This window comes from Python bivittatus, unplaced genomic scaffold (assembly GCF_059951505.1).
Source record: "Python bivittatus isolate LINGU-HERP-01145 unplaced genomic scaffold, Pbiv_v1 ctg000080_np1212, whole genome shotgun sequence".
Taxonomy (NCBI): Eukaryota; Metazoa; Chordata; class Lepidosauria; order Squamata; family Pythonidae; genus Python; species Python bivittatus.
In genome coordinates this window covers 56,501,232-56,515,186 of record NW_028277035.1, presented here as the reverse complement: position 1 = coordinate 56,515,186, position 13,955 = coordinate 56,501,232, and the positions used below count along the sequence as shown (strand labels likewise).

The 13,955-nt window shown below is 39.8% G+C and overlaps 2 protein-coding genes across 8 annotated transcripts in view; both read left to right on the top strand.

Moving 5' to 3' along the window:
- The window catches only part of PTPDC1 (protein tyrosine phosphatase domain containing 1), a 34,229-nt gene extending 32,410 nt beyond the window's left edge, over positions 1–1,819 (top strand). For 4 of the 7 annotated variants that reach the window (XM_088134158.1, XM_088134160.1, XM_088134159.1 and 1 more), the window contains one exon: positions 804–1,814. In XM_088134158.1, coding sequence (XP_087990284.1) covers positions 804–923 — 120 coding nt within the window. In that variant the 3' untranslated portion in view covers positions 924–1,814. Of the gene's footprint in view, positions 1–803 lie in introns of all 7 variants that reach the window. The other 3 variants (XM_088134163.1, XM_088134157.1, XM_007421806.4) reach the window with 3 other exon arrangements.
- A 171-nt stretch (positions 1,820–1,990) lies between these two features.
- On the top strand, positions 1,991–13,636 carry LOC148216714 (tripartite motif-containing protein 54-like). Its single transcript, XM_088134164.1, has 4 exons — positions 1,991–4,821; positions 7,787–7,945; positions 8,702–8,872; positions 12,979–13,636. Exons 1-4 carry the CDS (start codon positions 4,648–4,650, stop codon positions 13,609–13,611), a joined length of 1,137 nt encoding a protein of 378 aa, XP_087990290.1. The 5' UTR covers positions 1,991–4,647; the 3' UTR covers positions 13,612–13,636.
- Positions 13,637–13,955: the final 319 nt, after the last annotated feature.

Below are 13,955 nucleotides of genomic sequence, written 5' to 3'. Positions count from 1 at the left end.
AAAGTTATTGGATCTTGGATCATTTTCAGTCTGAGGACAGGTTTATGCTAAGAAGAAAAAGAGGTATGATTTTAGAGTCTTCCATACTGCAGGCCATTGTCTTAATATCTTAAATCCTTTCTAATAAGTGTACAGAGCACTGGGGAAAATGATTGACAATGGCTGTAAGTTGTTTGTATGGAGTCCAAAGTTGAAAGTGAGTTGAAAGTATTCGTATTATCTCACTCTGGCACATTCATGTTGCCTTTCCGCACAGGGAATCTAAAGAAACAATAGCATTGAAAGGAAATTCATATGACTCTGTATCCTTCAGTCAGTATTACTGTTTATGTTGATATAACACAGATTTCTTCGTTATTCTTTCTTCACATGTGACAAGAGTCAGGGTAGATTTATACAAAATATAGAAAGTTGTACCACTTACCCATTTTCCCTTGTGTACAAAACCAATTGCTTCTGCCTAGTTGTAAGAAAAAAATATGAAGTACAATGTATGTCTTATTAACATTTGCTTTGATAAAGTATGGAATAGCTGAAAGAAAAAGGTAGTTTACCAGAACTTTGAATAACTACTTCATAAACAATATTTCACATATAGCTCTCATTATTCTATTTATTAGTCTACATCTTATAGCCATTGTAAATAGTATATTTGAAACATTATAGGTAAAACTATATTATCTGAGTATTTTAGTACCAGATAAATGTATTTGGCATTGAGTCCTTTATATTTTATATTACTCTACTGGGATAAAACCTGATGTTGCTTATATTTGGTAAGGTAACTTTAAGTTTGTTTTCAGCAGATGAATTGTGATTCTGAAGGTGGATCAGATGTTTACAGCATTTTAAAGAATGTTTTCAAACAGATACTGGAACACCAAAGACAATATGCCAGTGAAGAAACTGAAAAGCTTTTATGAAGTTTACATTTCTAAGCTACAGTTTTTTGTAGTGCTGAAAAATTACTTTTCTTTTGTATCCCTTGTTTTGCATTAACTAAATTTCTGTTAAAGTTGTTTATTAAATATCTGAAGGTTGTTTTCCTATATATGTATATAAATTGTTATTTAATAACTTGCCATTTTTGTGATTGTAATGTGGCGTTTTGGTTTTGAATATTGCATAAAAATGCAATACAGTTTTTCAATGATAAGTTATTGGTTGGATCAAGGAGAAAAATCCCTTTGTCCCATAGTGGATAATGTGATCTTTACTGATTCCTCCTCTCCCATGTGTCACCAAGAATCTGTTCAGGAAGGTTAGGGGTGCCTCAGAAGAATGGAGGTGATGGTGTTGGAGTTATTGTTGGAGGGGAATCCACAAAAATTGCCTTTCCTTCACCACTTTTTTCTCCAGCAGGAATGATCTGAGCAGCACCATGTCAGGCTCTGTTCCCATTGGCAGAATAAAAGCTAGATTCAGCCTGCTGTTTTTCACATTGAACTGTTGCTATAATTCACTGCCATAATGTGCTACGGTTTATTCAGTTAAATATCTGTGTAGTAAAACTCTTAAGCATCAATGTTGTTTACATTAATAGTATTACGTTTTACTTTGTGATTAGTAAACATTGACTGATATAAATGACTGTTGTACAACTGTATGGCTTTACCTTGATAGCCATAAAAGAATTGATTGCAATGCCAAAATAAATTTGTAGCAAGAAAATATAAACATGACTTAAAGTATGAAGTTGGACAGCTGCCAGCCAGTAAATGGTTATGAGAAAGTCAAAACTTTCTATTTTTTTTAAATAAAATACTGCAAATGTTAAAAGTGAGGCTTGTGTTCTAGTAGCTCAAAAAGTATTTTAAAAAATGAATAAAAGAAATATTTACAATGAAAAATGTTCCTGGTTGTTGTTGATAAATCAGGGTTTCTTACCTCATTAGGACAGTAATATTCCAAGAGATTATATAATGTAGTTATTTGTTGAGGCAGGAAAAAAAAATCCATGTTTTAGTTGTCCTCATGATTACTGTCATTCTTGTTTTATCTATTCTAGTTTTATCTTAACCCAGAAAACTCTTTAAATTCATCCCAAAAATAACAAAGTGTTACTTTGTTACTTATATAGGATCAGTACAAAAGATACCAGAAGGGGATTTAATTTGACTATGAGATCTGGTTTATGAAAAGTAGAAGATCATTTGCTTCCTGGCAAACTCTTGCTTGCCCAGTATTTGTACAGCACTACTGTAATATAAAATATCCTCCCAGAAGTAGTACTGATAGCAGGATCCTTGACAATAAGATCTGATGGGAATCTTCCTTTGTAGATGTCCCTCTAGAAGAACTAGAAGATAAGGTTTCATTTTTCTCTGCCTTTCCCACAAGTTTTGCTTTTGTTCTCATAAGAATTGGTCTCTTCCATCCCTTCACCTTATTATCCCTGATACATAACTGCATTTCTGGAAGTGGAATCTCAGTGCACTGACTATTTTTTTAAAAATCTGACTGGATTTTAATAGTGTATGTGGGATAAAAAACACTTCTTGATAATCAGTGATGTTGCAGGCTCTATCAGACCCATAGTAGCCATATTCACACCTATTGTAGTAGTACTAGATGTAGTACTAGTAGTACTGCGAGCTAGATTTCATCAGATACATAAGAGCTTTGCTGGATCAGACTGACTGTCCATCTACTTAAGCATTCTGTGCTATATGAAGGGCAACTAGGTGTCTTCTGGATACTCCCAAACAGGAGAGGAAAGCAATAGCCCTTCACTATAAATCTAGTAACTGTATTTAAGGTATGTCACTCATGATTGTGTAAAGAGCCATCAAACCGAGTAGTTATTGATAGCCCAATACTCCATCCATTTGTGTAGTCCCCTTCAAAAACCATTCAAATTGGTGGCCATCTCCACATTTAATGGCAGCAAATTCCATTTTAATGATATGTTATACGAAGTACTTCCTTTAATCAGTCCTTAATCTCACATTTAGTTTAATGGATACTTGAGTTTTAATTTATGAGGCAGGGGGGAAAAAAACTCCTTATTTACATTTTTCATTTCATGCATGATTCTAAATCATGTCTCTTTTGTTCCAAACTACAAAGTCTCAGACATTGCAGTCCTTCCTTGTATGACAGGTACACTTATTGCCTAATCAATTTGATTGCTCGTTTTTGTACTTTTTCCAACTACAAAATCCCTTTTCAGAAGGATAACCAGAAATTATATAATACTCCGAGTACTTACTGTAACCACTCAGTGAAATCTGTATAAATCTGCAGTTAAAGAAAATAGTTTTTCTGATACAAGTAATATAGTTCCTTTGATGTGCAATTGTCATATCAGGAATCATTTTAGACCTCATCTGTAAATGTGTGATAAACAAAACCACTTTAAACAATGGATGTGGTATGCAGATTTTGTAAAGGGAAGGGCACTTGCCCTGCTTATTATGCTGAAAATAAGCCAGCATCCGTCAACACTGATCATGCTGGCTGGAATTGCTGGCAATTGTAGTTGCTGTATCTGGAGGTAGCAATATTTGGAGGCAGCAGGTTCTGCACTGTTCTAACCTCCTGCATTGAAGTGGGCTGAATTTGGTGGTAGTTTTGCTCTTATATAAGGAAAAGCTTCCAATTTTCTCCATCTGTCTGCAACACCTTAAACATTCCTGGGGATGATTGCCACATAGTCCTGGAAACTTAGGAAGAGGAGAGCCACACTAGACTATGGTGGCAAAACGTCTTTTCCAACTAACACATTTTATTAAAAGGCATAAACTTTCCATCGTCCTGGAAAAAAAAAGCCGCTTTAAAATGTTGCAGATAGGTGCTATTTTTATGTTCTAAAGCACCTTTTCAAGAAAATTCCAGAAACCTCAGAAATGCCATTTAGGAGACAGCGAAAATTGGATGTGTAACAGTGCAAAAAACATTCACCTCTGCTAATGAAGAAAATTCCTTTTCCCTGTTACAAAACTACCACTGGATACTATCCATTTATTCTCTGAAATGAAAAATATATGTGAGAAATGGCCAAATTATTTCCTTCTATATTTGTACTTCAGGACATATGCCAGAGATATACTGCATTGTTTTTGACATATATATTTGACAACCAATAGTTGTTTTTATATAACTCTTAATTTAGGCTCTCACCTGGAGCCTTCTCAGACAAACAGCTGATTGAGGATGTCATTAGCTGTGCTAATTAATCCACTGCTCAGTTGAACTGCTTACTATTTGCTCTCTCTAACAGGAAATTACAAATCCTACAGTAAGGCAGAACAATGGGTTAAAACCTCCAGAATTAGCAATCCTTACAATGGAACAATGGAGTTTACATTAGCGATGACTAATGTAAGTCCCATTGATTTCAATGGCTCTGTTCACTGATGAAAAGTCTGGCTCCAAGTCATTGTCAAACCTCAGTTATGTAACTGTTATTATATAATATATTTAATATACATATTTAATTTACATTTCCGTGATATAAAATTGGATACTTTAAATTCAGAATTCATTAGATCTCACTTCTGCAAAAACTGAGGTGTTACTGTTGGCTTATGTTGCTATGGAGTTACTGTGACAAATGAGTCATGGAGTGACATTCTAGAATTTAACTGTAAATGTAGCTAGAAAAGAGCATTAGAGTTGGTCTATCTGTGTGAGTGTAGCAATGTTATGGAGGCTTTGGCACAGGTGCTGTCATGTCCAGTATGCCTAGAACTGTTCACTCCCCCAGTGCTGGTCCTCTCTTGTGCCCATAATTTCTGCAAAAAATGCCTGGAAAAGATTCTCATCCTCCAGAATTGTAGACATGTCAATGGGCAGTTCTCTTGCCCCATGTGCAGAAAAGTAAGTAGGATCTCAGAATGCTATAACTACATATTTTTTTATTGTTCCAAACAAACTTGTTCTAATGTTACTCAATGAATAAAAACTTCAAGAATTATTTTTATTTATTTATTTATTAATCAAATTTGTATAGCCACACATCTCACAGAAAAGTGACTCTGGGTGGCTTACAACAATCCAATAAAAACAAGACATACATAAAGAATCAGTATAAAAACATAAAAATCAATATTAAAGATAAATACGATAAAAAACAAATATACAAACCCTAGACAAGGGAGAATAAGAATAGCTAACTCAGCAATGGAGCTATCTAAAGGATGCCTCCAGTTCCCTGGGAGCTCCACGCCTCGTGACATAACCAGGTCTTGAGAGACTTCTGGAATGTCAAAAGGAATGGAGCTAATCTAATATTGGGGGGGGGGGATGTTCCACAAGGCGGGCGCCACAGCATAGAAGGCCTGACCCCTGGGACCCACCAAATGTATGTGCCTAGCTGATGTTACCCTCAACATGCCTTCTCTGCGAGATTTGATGAGGTGGGCTGATGTAATCGGGGAGGTGCTGTCCCTCAGATAACCCAGTCCCATGCCATGAAGGGCTGTAAAGATTAAAACCAGCACTCTGAATTGGACCTGGAAGCAAACTGGCAACCAATGCATAGGTGTAACATGCACTGTTCTAGGAGTGTACATAACTGCCTGCGCCACTGCATTCTGTGCCAGCTGAAGCTTCCAGATACTCTTGAAGGGCAGCCCCATGTGCAGCACATTACAGTAGTCCAATCTGGAGGTGACTAGGTATGAGTGATTGTAAGCAGGGTCTGCTAGTCCAGGAATGGGTGCAACTGGTGCACAAGAGGAAGCTGCGCAAAGGCCCTCCTAGCCACGACTGCCACTTGCTCCTTGAGCAGGAGTGTGAGTCTAGGAGGACCCCCAGATTGCACACTGGGGCTGTCTGGGGTAGTACCACCTCATCGAGCACCAAAGATGGCATAGCCCTAGAACCAGTGGGGCCCAAAACCCAGAGCCACTCAGTCTCACCAGGGTTCAGCTGAAGCCTGTTGATTCCTATCCAGACCCCCACAGCCTCCAGGCACCAGGATAAGATGGCATCTCTTAATTTGCCAGAGGTAGATATAATTGGGTATCATCATACTGGTGACGGATGAGCTCACCCATCAGCCTCATGTAGATGTTAAAAAGGAGAGGAGAAAGGACCAAACCCTGTGGTACCCCACATAGTAGGGGCTGAGGGTGGGACCTCTCCTCCCCAATCAACACCAACTGGATTTGGCCCTGAAGGAGGTGAACCAGCACAATACTGTGCTGCCTACCCTTAAGCCTCTAAACCGATCCAGAAGGATACCATGGTCAATGGTATCGAAAGCAGCCGAGAGGTCAAGAATGAAAGCACAACCTCCATCCCACTGATGCCAGAGATCATCCAAAAGCACAACCAATGCTGTTTCCATCCCATACTCGGGTCTGAATCCTGACTGAAAAGGAGCCAGATAACCTGCTTCTTCCAAGGCCCTCCAAAGTTGTTGCGCAACCACCTTCTCCATCAACTTCCCAAGAAACAGATGTGAGATACTGGACAAATATTGACCAGTATGGTTGGGTCGAGTGATGGCTTCTTCAGCAGGGGGCAGACCAAGGCCTCTTTAAGAGGTAGAGGAAGAACCCTCTCACTTAAAGAATTAACCACTGTTTGAATCCACTCACATGACACCGCCCCCTGCAGGCCACTTTAACCAGCCAGGAGGGGCATGGGTTTAAAGAGCAGGTGGCTGAGCTCATAGACCTGAGGACCCTGTCCACTTCCTCAGGCCCAACAGGATCAAACCGTTCCCAGATAACTGGGCAAGACTCCTCCTCAGTTCTCCTCTGAACCTGTACCAAAGCCAGCATCCAACTGGGAATGAATCCAAGCGACTTTATCCAACAGATGTTGCGCAAATTCCTCCACATGTTCCTGTAAGAGGTTCCCATGCCCCCTTTACCCAAAACGGCGTGTGTCACCCAAAACAGGGCTGTGGGGTGGCAATATGTGGATGCAATAAGGCCGGAGAAGTACTTAATAGTGGCTCTAACCTGTGTACGGTTGAGTTCATCCTTTGTTGAGCGCCAGAGATGCTCTAGACATCTCTTTTCTTGTTTCTTCTCCCTCAGCACCTCTGTGAGCCACGGGGAGTGATGGGATCCCAGAGAGGGGAGAGGTCATATATGCACGATCTGATCCAAGGCCTCAGCTGCCCCCTTATTCCAAGTGCAACCAAGGCTTTGGATGGATCATGCAGCAGACCAACAGGGACAATACCCAGCTCCCTCTGAAACCCATCTCGGTCCATCAGTGCCGGGGGCGGACCAATCTAATGGTTCCAGCTTCCCTGCAGTGGATAGTGGTGCTACAGAATCTCATAGAAATCAGGGTGTGATCTGACCATGACAAGGAAGACACCAAAGGCTTTATGCTTTATCCAAGAGAGCAGCCAATTACCAAGAATTTATCTGTGGAAAATGAAACCTGAAACCACAGATCATGGGAAAATCTGGGTTGTTGACTCTAAGAACATTTAAAATCCACTGTCCTAACTAGGGCAAGTGAAAAAAGTCCCTCATATAAAGCCACCTTTTGATATGGTGAAATGAAAAAAGTATTTTGTATTGTAATAAGGCCAGTTATATAAAACCTGGATACAACAAAATTATGCCCTATGGAATGAAAGTGATGCAAGGATTCACCATAACTTTAAGTCAGAGAGCACATCTTTAGGAAAATATTACAAAATGGCTATTTTGTGAGCCCATATACACACAATCAGTAGTATAGTGTGTATGGCCACAAACATGCATTTCACAGAAGACAAATAGATGAGGTTGAAAAATTTGTTTGCTAAAAGAACTTGAGCATAAGGCAGGTACTAAAAGAGAAGTCTGTTTATACAATGGTATTGTTTCAGACTGTGCACTTGAGAGGAAGAGGAATCACTGGATTGCCAAGAAATATCTTAGTGGAGAGTATCCTGGAAAAATTTAAGTATGAGCTTGAAAATCTGCATGCCAAAGAACAAGACCAGTTGTCTCAAATATGTGAAGAGCATGGAGAAAGTATGAATTTGGTATAAAATCAATCATATTTCTGTCTAGTTAGTAACATAATTTATCAATATTGTGTTTCTTGGAGGAAAAAAGCATGTTCATTCTAAAGTCTACAGTTCCCGCCACCCCCACCCCCCCACATTTCAAGTATTGTTGAACGTAATGGAGGCTCATAACATGAATTATCTAGGCTGATTAAAATTCCCAAGGATGAGTAAAGGGTATCTTCAACACATTACATGAAATGCTTCCATTATGGGATTACTGCATTACTGCAGCTAATGTAATTACTGATTTTTAAAGAAATGCCTCAACCTACCCAATCTTAATAGAATGTTACACCTGTTGGCTACTGCTTGTGATGTTTCCAGCGACAAGCAGTACTTTTACTTTATAGCAAGGAAGGGTGAAAAACTTGTGGCCCTGCAGATATTGCTGAATGAGTAGCATGTCTCACCACTGGATATACTAGCTGAGGCTACTGGGAGTTGTATTTCAGATTGGCTCTATCCGACTTTAGAAGCTCCAGATTTCTTATAGTATCATAACCTCTTCATTCACCCTTGGGGCACCCTGTATAGGCTGTATGCAGCAAAGATATATAGAAACCTTGAAATCATCAAGTGGTCACTTGAAGTTTTACAGTTAGGGATTGTAGCCCTAATCTAGCCCATAAGAAAAGCAGCAGCAGCCACAGCCGCAGCAGCAAATATTATACTGCAGCCTAAGGTTACACCACCAGATAACAACATAACGTCTCTTGAATTTTCATTCAGGTATGTCTAACTGACGATAAACCAATCTGTGCCATTTGCAAGCTCTTCGGAGACCATGAACCCCATACTGTAGCAAAAATTACTGAGGTGTATGCAGAGAGGAAAAAGAGTTTCATCAAAGATTTAGACTGGGTATTCCAACAGTCTGAATATGCTGAAAGGGCAAGGAAGGTAAAGTCCAAGAAACTCGATTCCTTCATTTTATAACATGACAATTCTTTTATTTCAATGCTTTTATTTCATGATTTCAAAAACCTTGTTTTCTTATTAAAGTAAGGCTTAAAACTAAAAGGTATTCTAAAAAGCAATCCATTCCACAACAGGATGGATGCTATCTGTTTGATCAGATTAATTATACAGATTGAACTTCACTTTTATCTCTCATTGAGTTCAGAGCTTCTAATGTTTCACTTGAGTCCAATAAAAAGGAGCATTAAGATGTCAATGAAGATTAACTTGCATTTATTTCAATAGGATGATCCTAAATAAGACATACGTCTGGATTCAGTTACAGAATTGCTGTTGTCACAGTGCTGATATTTCACCAAAAGCTGCCTAAATTTCTTGTGTGTATGTGTGTGTGTTCCTGAGAGCAGGAATCTAACCTGAGCAATGAATATGAAGCAGGTTTTTTAAATATAGCCAGAAGAAAATGCATTTACAGGAACTAAATTATATGGTTAGGCAAAACCTAGCACCTAGCTAATTACATCTTACTGGGAGGAGAATCAAGGCTGTGAGTGTGTGTGTGTGTGCGCGTGCATGTGTGTGCACTTGGGGAGAAAGGCAAAGGGAAGAGACCTGAGAGTAGTAATCTCTTAAGAAAAGACTGGACAGAAGGATAGGCAAGAGGGGGCACAGTGTAAATGCTTAACTCTCCATCTACACTCTGCTGCTCCTTTATAGTCAGTAGGTCATGAGATGCTGGGGTCAGTGCTGTTGAATTTGGATCTCCAGCAATTAAGAGGGAAGGAATGACAAGAAACTAGGGGTTGAAACTGTCATTGGTATGATTCCATTATCATATTAGTTCTTAAATATGTTCAGTTGTATTACTATATTAACTGTTTATGCTGGGCCACAAGGATTAGCACCTTTCTGAGCTTTATATCTATAGTTTTTAATCTAATAAACCCATTTCGGTGTCACTGTGGGCACTGAAATCACCCTTGAGAAAACTAATTGCCTCAGATTGCCCTAGACTTCAAAATATTCCATGTGAAACTAGCATTGATGAGCATTCAGGGAGCCCAGAAAGGAGTTTCTAAAGCACAAAAGCAAAGGAAATGACAATAACAGCCATTTGTCTTGCAATGGCCTAAGGATTTCTGCTCTGGTGGGAGGCTGGACTAGAAGACCTCTAAGATCCCTTCAAACCCAATGATTCTACAACAGCATTATTCTGTGATGTGCTGAATAATTGATTATTTTCCCCCTTGGGCAATGGGCCAGGATCTTAGGTGAGCTCATAGGTGAGCTTATTTTCAGGGAGTTTATTAGTATAGAAGTATAAATAGCCTTGGACATAATGTGTTTTTAATTTTGTTTGGGTGATTTTTGTTGTTTTTATGTGGAGGTTAGCCTCCAAGAGTTGCACACAGTTGGCAGCCATATAAATTAAATGAGCAAGTAGGTTGGTAGGTAGGTAGGTAGAGATAGATGGATAGAGACAACACTTAAAGTAATTAGAAGGCAATTCAGTGTTTGCTATTTATTTTATTTATTTATTAAATTTGTATGCTGCCCATCTCCCCCAGCAGGTGACTCTGGACAGCTCACAATGAAAGTAAAACCCACAGTTAAAAAATCAATACCCCCATTAATTAATTAAAATTAATTAATTAATTAAAAAGTCAAATTACAAAAACAAGCCCTATACATAAAAAACTAAAAACATTCAAGATGACGGGGGAATAAAATCAATTACCCCACAACCCACTACCACCGGTGTGAGCCCCCAGGCCATCTGGCATAGCCAAGATTTCATGCTCTTCCTGAAGGCCATGAGAGTAGAGCGCATTGCAGTAATCCAACCGGGAGGTGATCAGGGCATGTGTGACTGTGCAGAGGGCCTCCCGATTGAGGAAGGGGCGTACCTGCCTCACAACACGAAGTTGCACAAAGGCCCTCCTAGCCACAACTCCCACCTGCTCTTTGAACAGGAGTCGTGAGTCCAGGAGGACCCCCAGAATACACACCGGGTCTGTCTGGAATAGTGTGACCCCATCAAGAACCAAAGATGATAAACTCATAGATCTTGAGGCTCCCTGTATCCACAGCCACTCCATTTTACCAGGGTTCAGTTGAAGCCTGTTGTCCCCCATCCAGGCCCCTACAGCATCACTTAGGTCACCCAGGATGGAGATATATAATCGAGTATCATCAGCATACTGATGATACCTCAACCCATGGTGCCAGATGATCTCACCCAACCATTTCATGTAGATGTTAAATAGGAGCAGTGAGAGCACCGAACCCTGAGGTGCCCCACAAAGTAGGGGCTGTGGGTTGGACCTCTCACTCCCTATCAATACCGATTGGGTTCGGCCTTGGAGAAAGGAGCTGAACCAGCACAGAACTGTGCCACCCAGCCCCAACTCCTGCAGCCGACCCAAAAGGATACCATGGTCGATGGTATCAAATGCCACTGAGAGGTCAAGAAGAGCAATGATGGATGCACTACCCCCATCCCGCTCTCACCAGAGATCATCTAAAAGTGTGACCAATGCTGTTTCTGTCCCATAACCGGGCCTGAAACCTGACTGATAGGGGTCCAGATAATCCGTTTCCTCCAGGATCCTCTGAAGCTGCTGTGCAAATATCTTTTCCATCACCTTTCCTAAAAAGGGAAGGTGGGAAACTGGATGAAAATTATCCAGAAAGGTGGGATCTAGCAATGGTTTCTTGAGGAGGGGGCAGACCAAAGCCTCCTTAAAAGGCTTCGGGAACACCCCCTCCTGCAAGGGTGAATTGACCACCACCAGTACTCACCCTAAAGTCACCTCCTTGGTGGCTTTGACCAACCAGAAGGGACATGGATCTAAAATACAGGTAGCTGCGCTAACAGCCCCAAGGACCCTGTCCACTTCCTCAGAGCGAACAGGATCAAACCATTCCCAGATAACTGGGTAAGACTGCTCCCTGGACATCTCCACTGGACCCGCCTCATGCTCGGCCTCCAACTGAGAACAGATCTGAGTGATTTTATATGTCAGATGTTCAGCAAATTCCTCTGCACAGCCCTGTATAGTCCTCTGAGCCCTCCCTACCCAGGAGGGACCGAGTGACCCTGAACAGGGCTGCCGGGGGACACTCTGAGGATGCAATAAGAACAGAGAAATAATGACATTTTGCTGCCCTTACCGCCACAAGGTAGGCCTTAATAGCAGCTCTAACCCGTGTTCAGTCGGACTCGTCTTTAGTTTTATGCCACCGGCACTCATGATGTCTCTTGGCCCTTTTCAGTACACTTAACTCCTCCGTAAACCATGGGGAGTGCCGGGGGCAATGGGCCAAGAGAAGCCGCACAGGTGCGATCCTGTCTAAGGCCCTAGTCACCTCCTTATTCCAGGCTGTGGCCAGGGCCTCCGCTGGACCATGCAGCTATAGTTTCCTGTAATGTGACTTTTTTTAGAGGAAAGCCCAGATGAGTCAAGTCTCTTTTTACTTATTGTTTGAAGTTATGGGAGGATTATGAGTGCATATCCATCTCTACCACTACCAATGGAGACATAGTAGTTCAACTTCATGTGTTTTTATCTGAGTTTGTATGAGTCAAAAGCTTTTCCTTAAAAGATGGCAAAGAATATTTCTTACATTTACCTTTTCTTACTATTATGGTCTTTGAACTAGGGTATAATAACAGTATCGCAAAATTTTATCAATATTGGTAACTTCCATGTAGGATTTGTTTTCTTTTTGTTCAACTTTTTATTTTAAAATGGCAGTCACATTGCCATTCAATTGCATCACATTCAAGGTGGCTTCCACATAATCAGAAAATATGAAGCCCTAGTTTAAAGTAGGAATTCCTCCGAAGTGCTGCATTTCATGATGTGTAATGTTGTACAGTAAAACTCTTGAGAATATACAGTATCTGTAATATCAGAGCTATAATATCTTTTCAATATTGCCATCAAAGTTATTTACCAATAATTGCTTTGGTTACCAGATTTGAAAGCCTGGAACAAGTATTCAGAACTCCCTTTCCAAATATTTAAATTTCTCTAAATAGTTTTCTGACTGTTTCTAAGCTGTTGTGTGTTACACTTTGACAGGAAATTGAAATAAGGATCAATGAACTTGCGTATACCAGTGCTGATGTCAAGGTTATGATTGAAGCTGTAGGGTCTAGTTTACTCAAAGGTATCAAATGGAGAATGACTGAGCTAAAAGGGGAATTATGCAAGGACTATTCTACAAAACTAGAAAAGCTGCAGCTAGTAGCAAATGACCTTCAAGTCCCCACACACCTTTACCACCAAATGAAAACCTTTTTGGAACAGCATTCCAATTCAGTGCATTTTCTTCAAGAGGATAAAATATTCAGAAGCAAATTAGAGAAACTTACAGAAGGAAAGACTATGCAGCAAGATACAAATGACTGTCATATTTCTATTGGGCAATATTTCAAAGATTTGATCAAAGGCATCAGTATTAATAATTATATCTCCTGTAATTCAGATGAAACTCTTGCAAGTTCCAGTGAGCTCCCTGAAGTATTCAAGCCGGAATGTCCTGCATTTTCTTTTTCTGGTGAAATTCCTAATGAACATTTCTGCCAAGAGGTACTGGATTTTTTTCAGAAATCAGACCAAATAAAGCAAGATCCTATTCAATACATCTCCCACAGTGAGGGAAATAATACACCAAGTAAAATGGATGTCTCACTAGAAGCAGAATCAGTATAAAGGAAAATTATAGCGCAGTGTGTTTTAGAAACTAACACTGTATTTATATTCCACATACAAATTAATTAAAAACTAACAGCAAAATTTCAGTGTTCTGGGTATTCACTATTAATTTTGAAATAAAATATTTATAAATGCAACAATACAGTATAGCATTTGATACACCACACACCAGGGAGTGTTAATTATCACTTTCCAGATTACAGAGTTATTTGAAAGGCTGGAAAAAAAGAGATGCAAGATCTGATGATAGCAGAGAATAAAGAGGATTCTCAATTGTTTAAAGAAGGGTTAAGGAACCATTGTCTTTTTATTCTTTCTGTTATTTGGGTTCTCTATTTAAT

Excerpts from the sequence above, each read along its gene's own strand:
- LOC148216714 (XM_088134164.1), top strand. The coding sequence starts at position 4,648 with ATGGAGGCTTTGGCACAGGTGCTGTCATGTCCAGTATGCCTAGAACTG. Across the intron at positions 7,946-8,701 it reads ATGGAGAAAGTATGAATTTG|GTATGTCTAACTGACGATAA; the intron begins GTATAAAATCAA and ends ATTTTCATTCAG. Across the intron at positions 8,873-12,978 it reads ATGCTGAAAGGGCAAGGAAG|GAAATTGAAATAAGGATCAA; the intron begins GTAAAGTCCAAG and ends ACACTTTGACAG.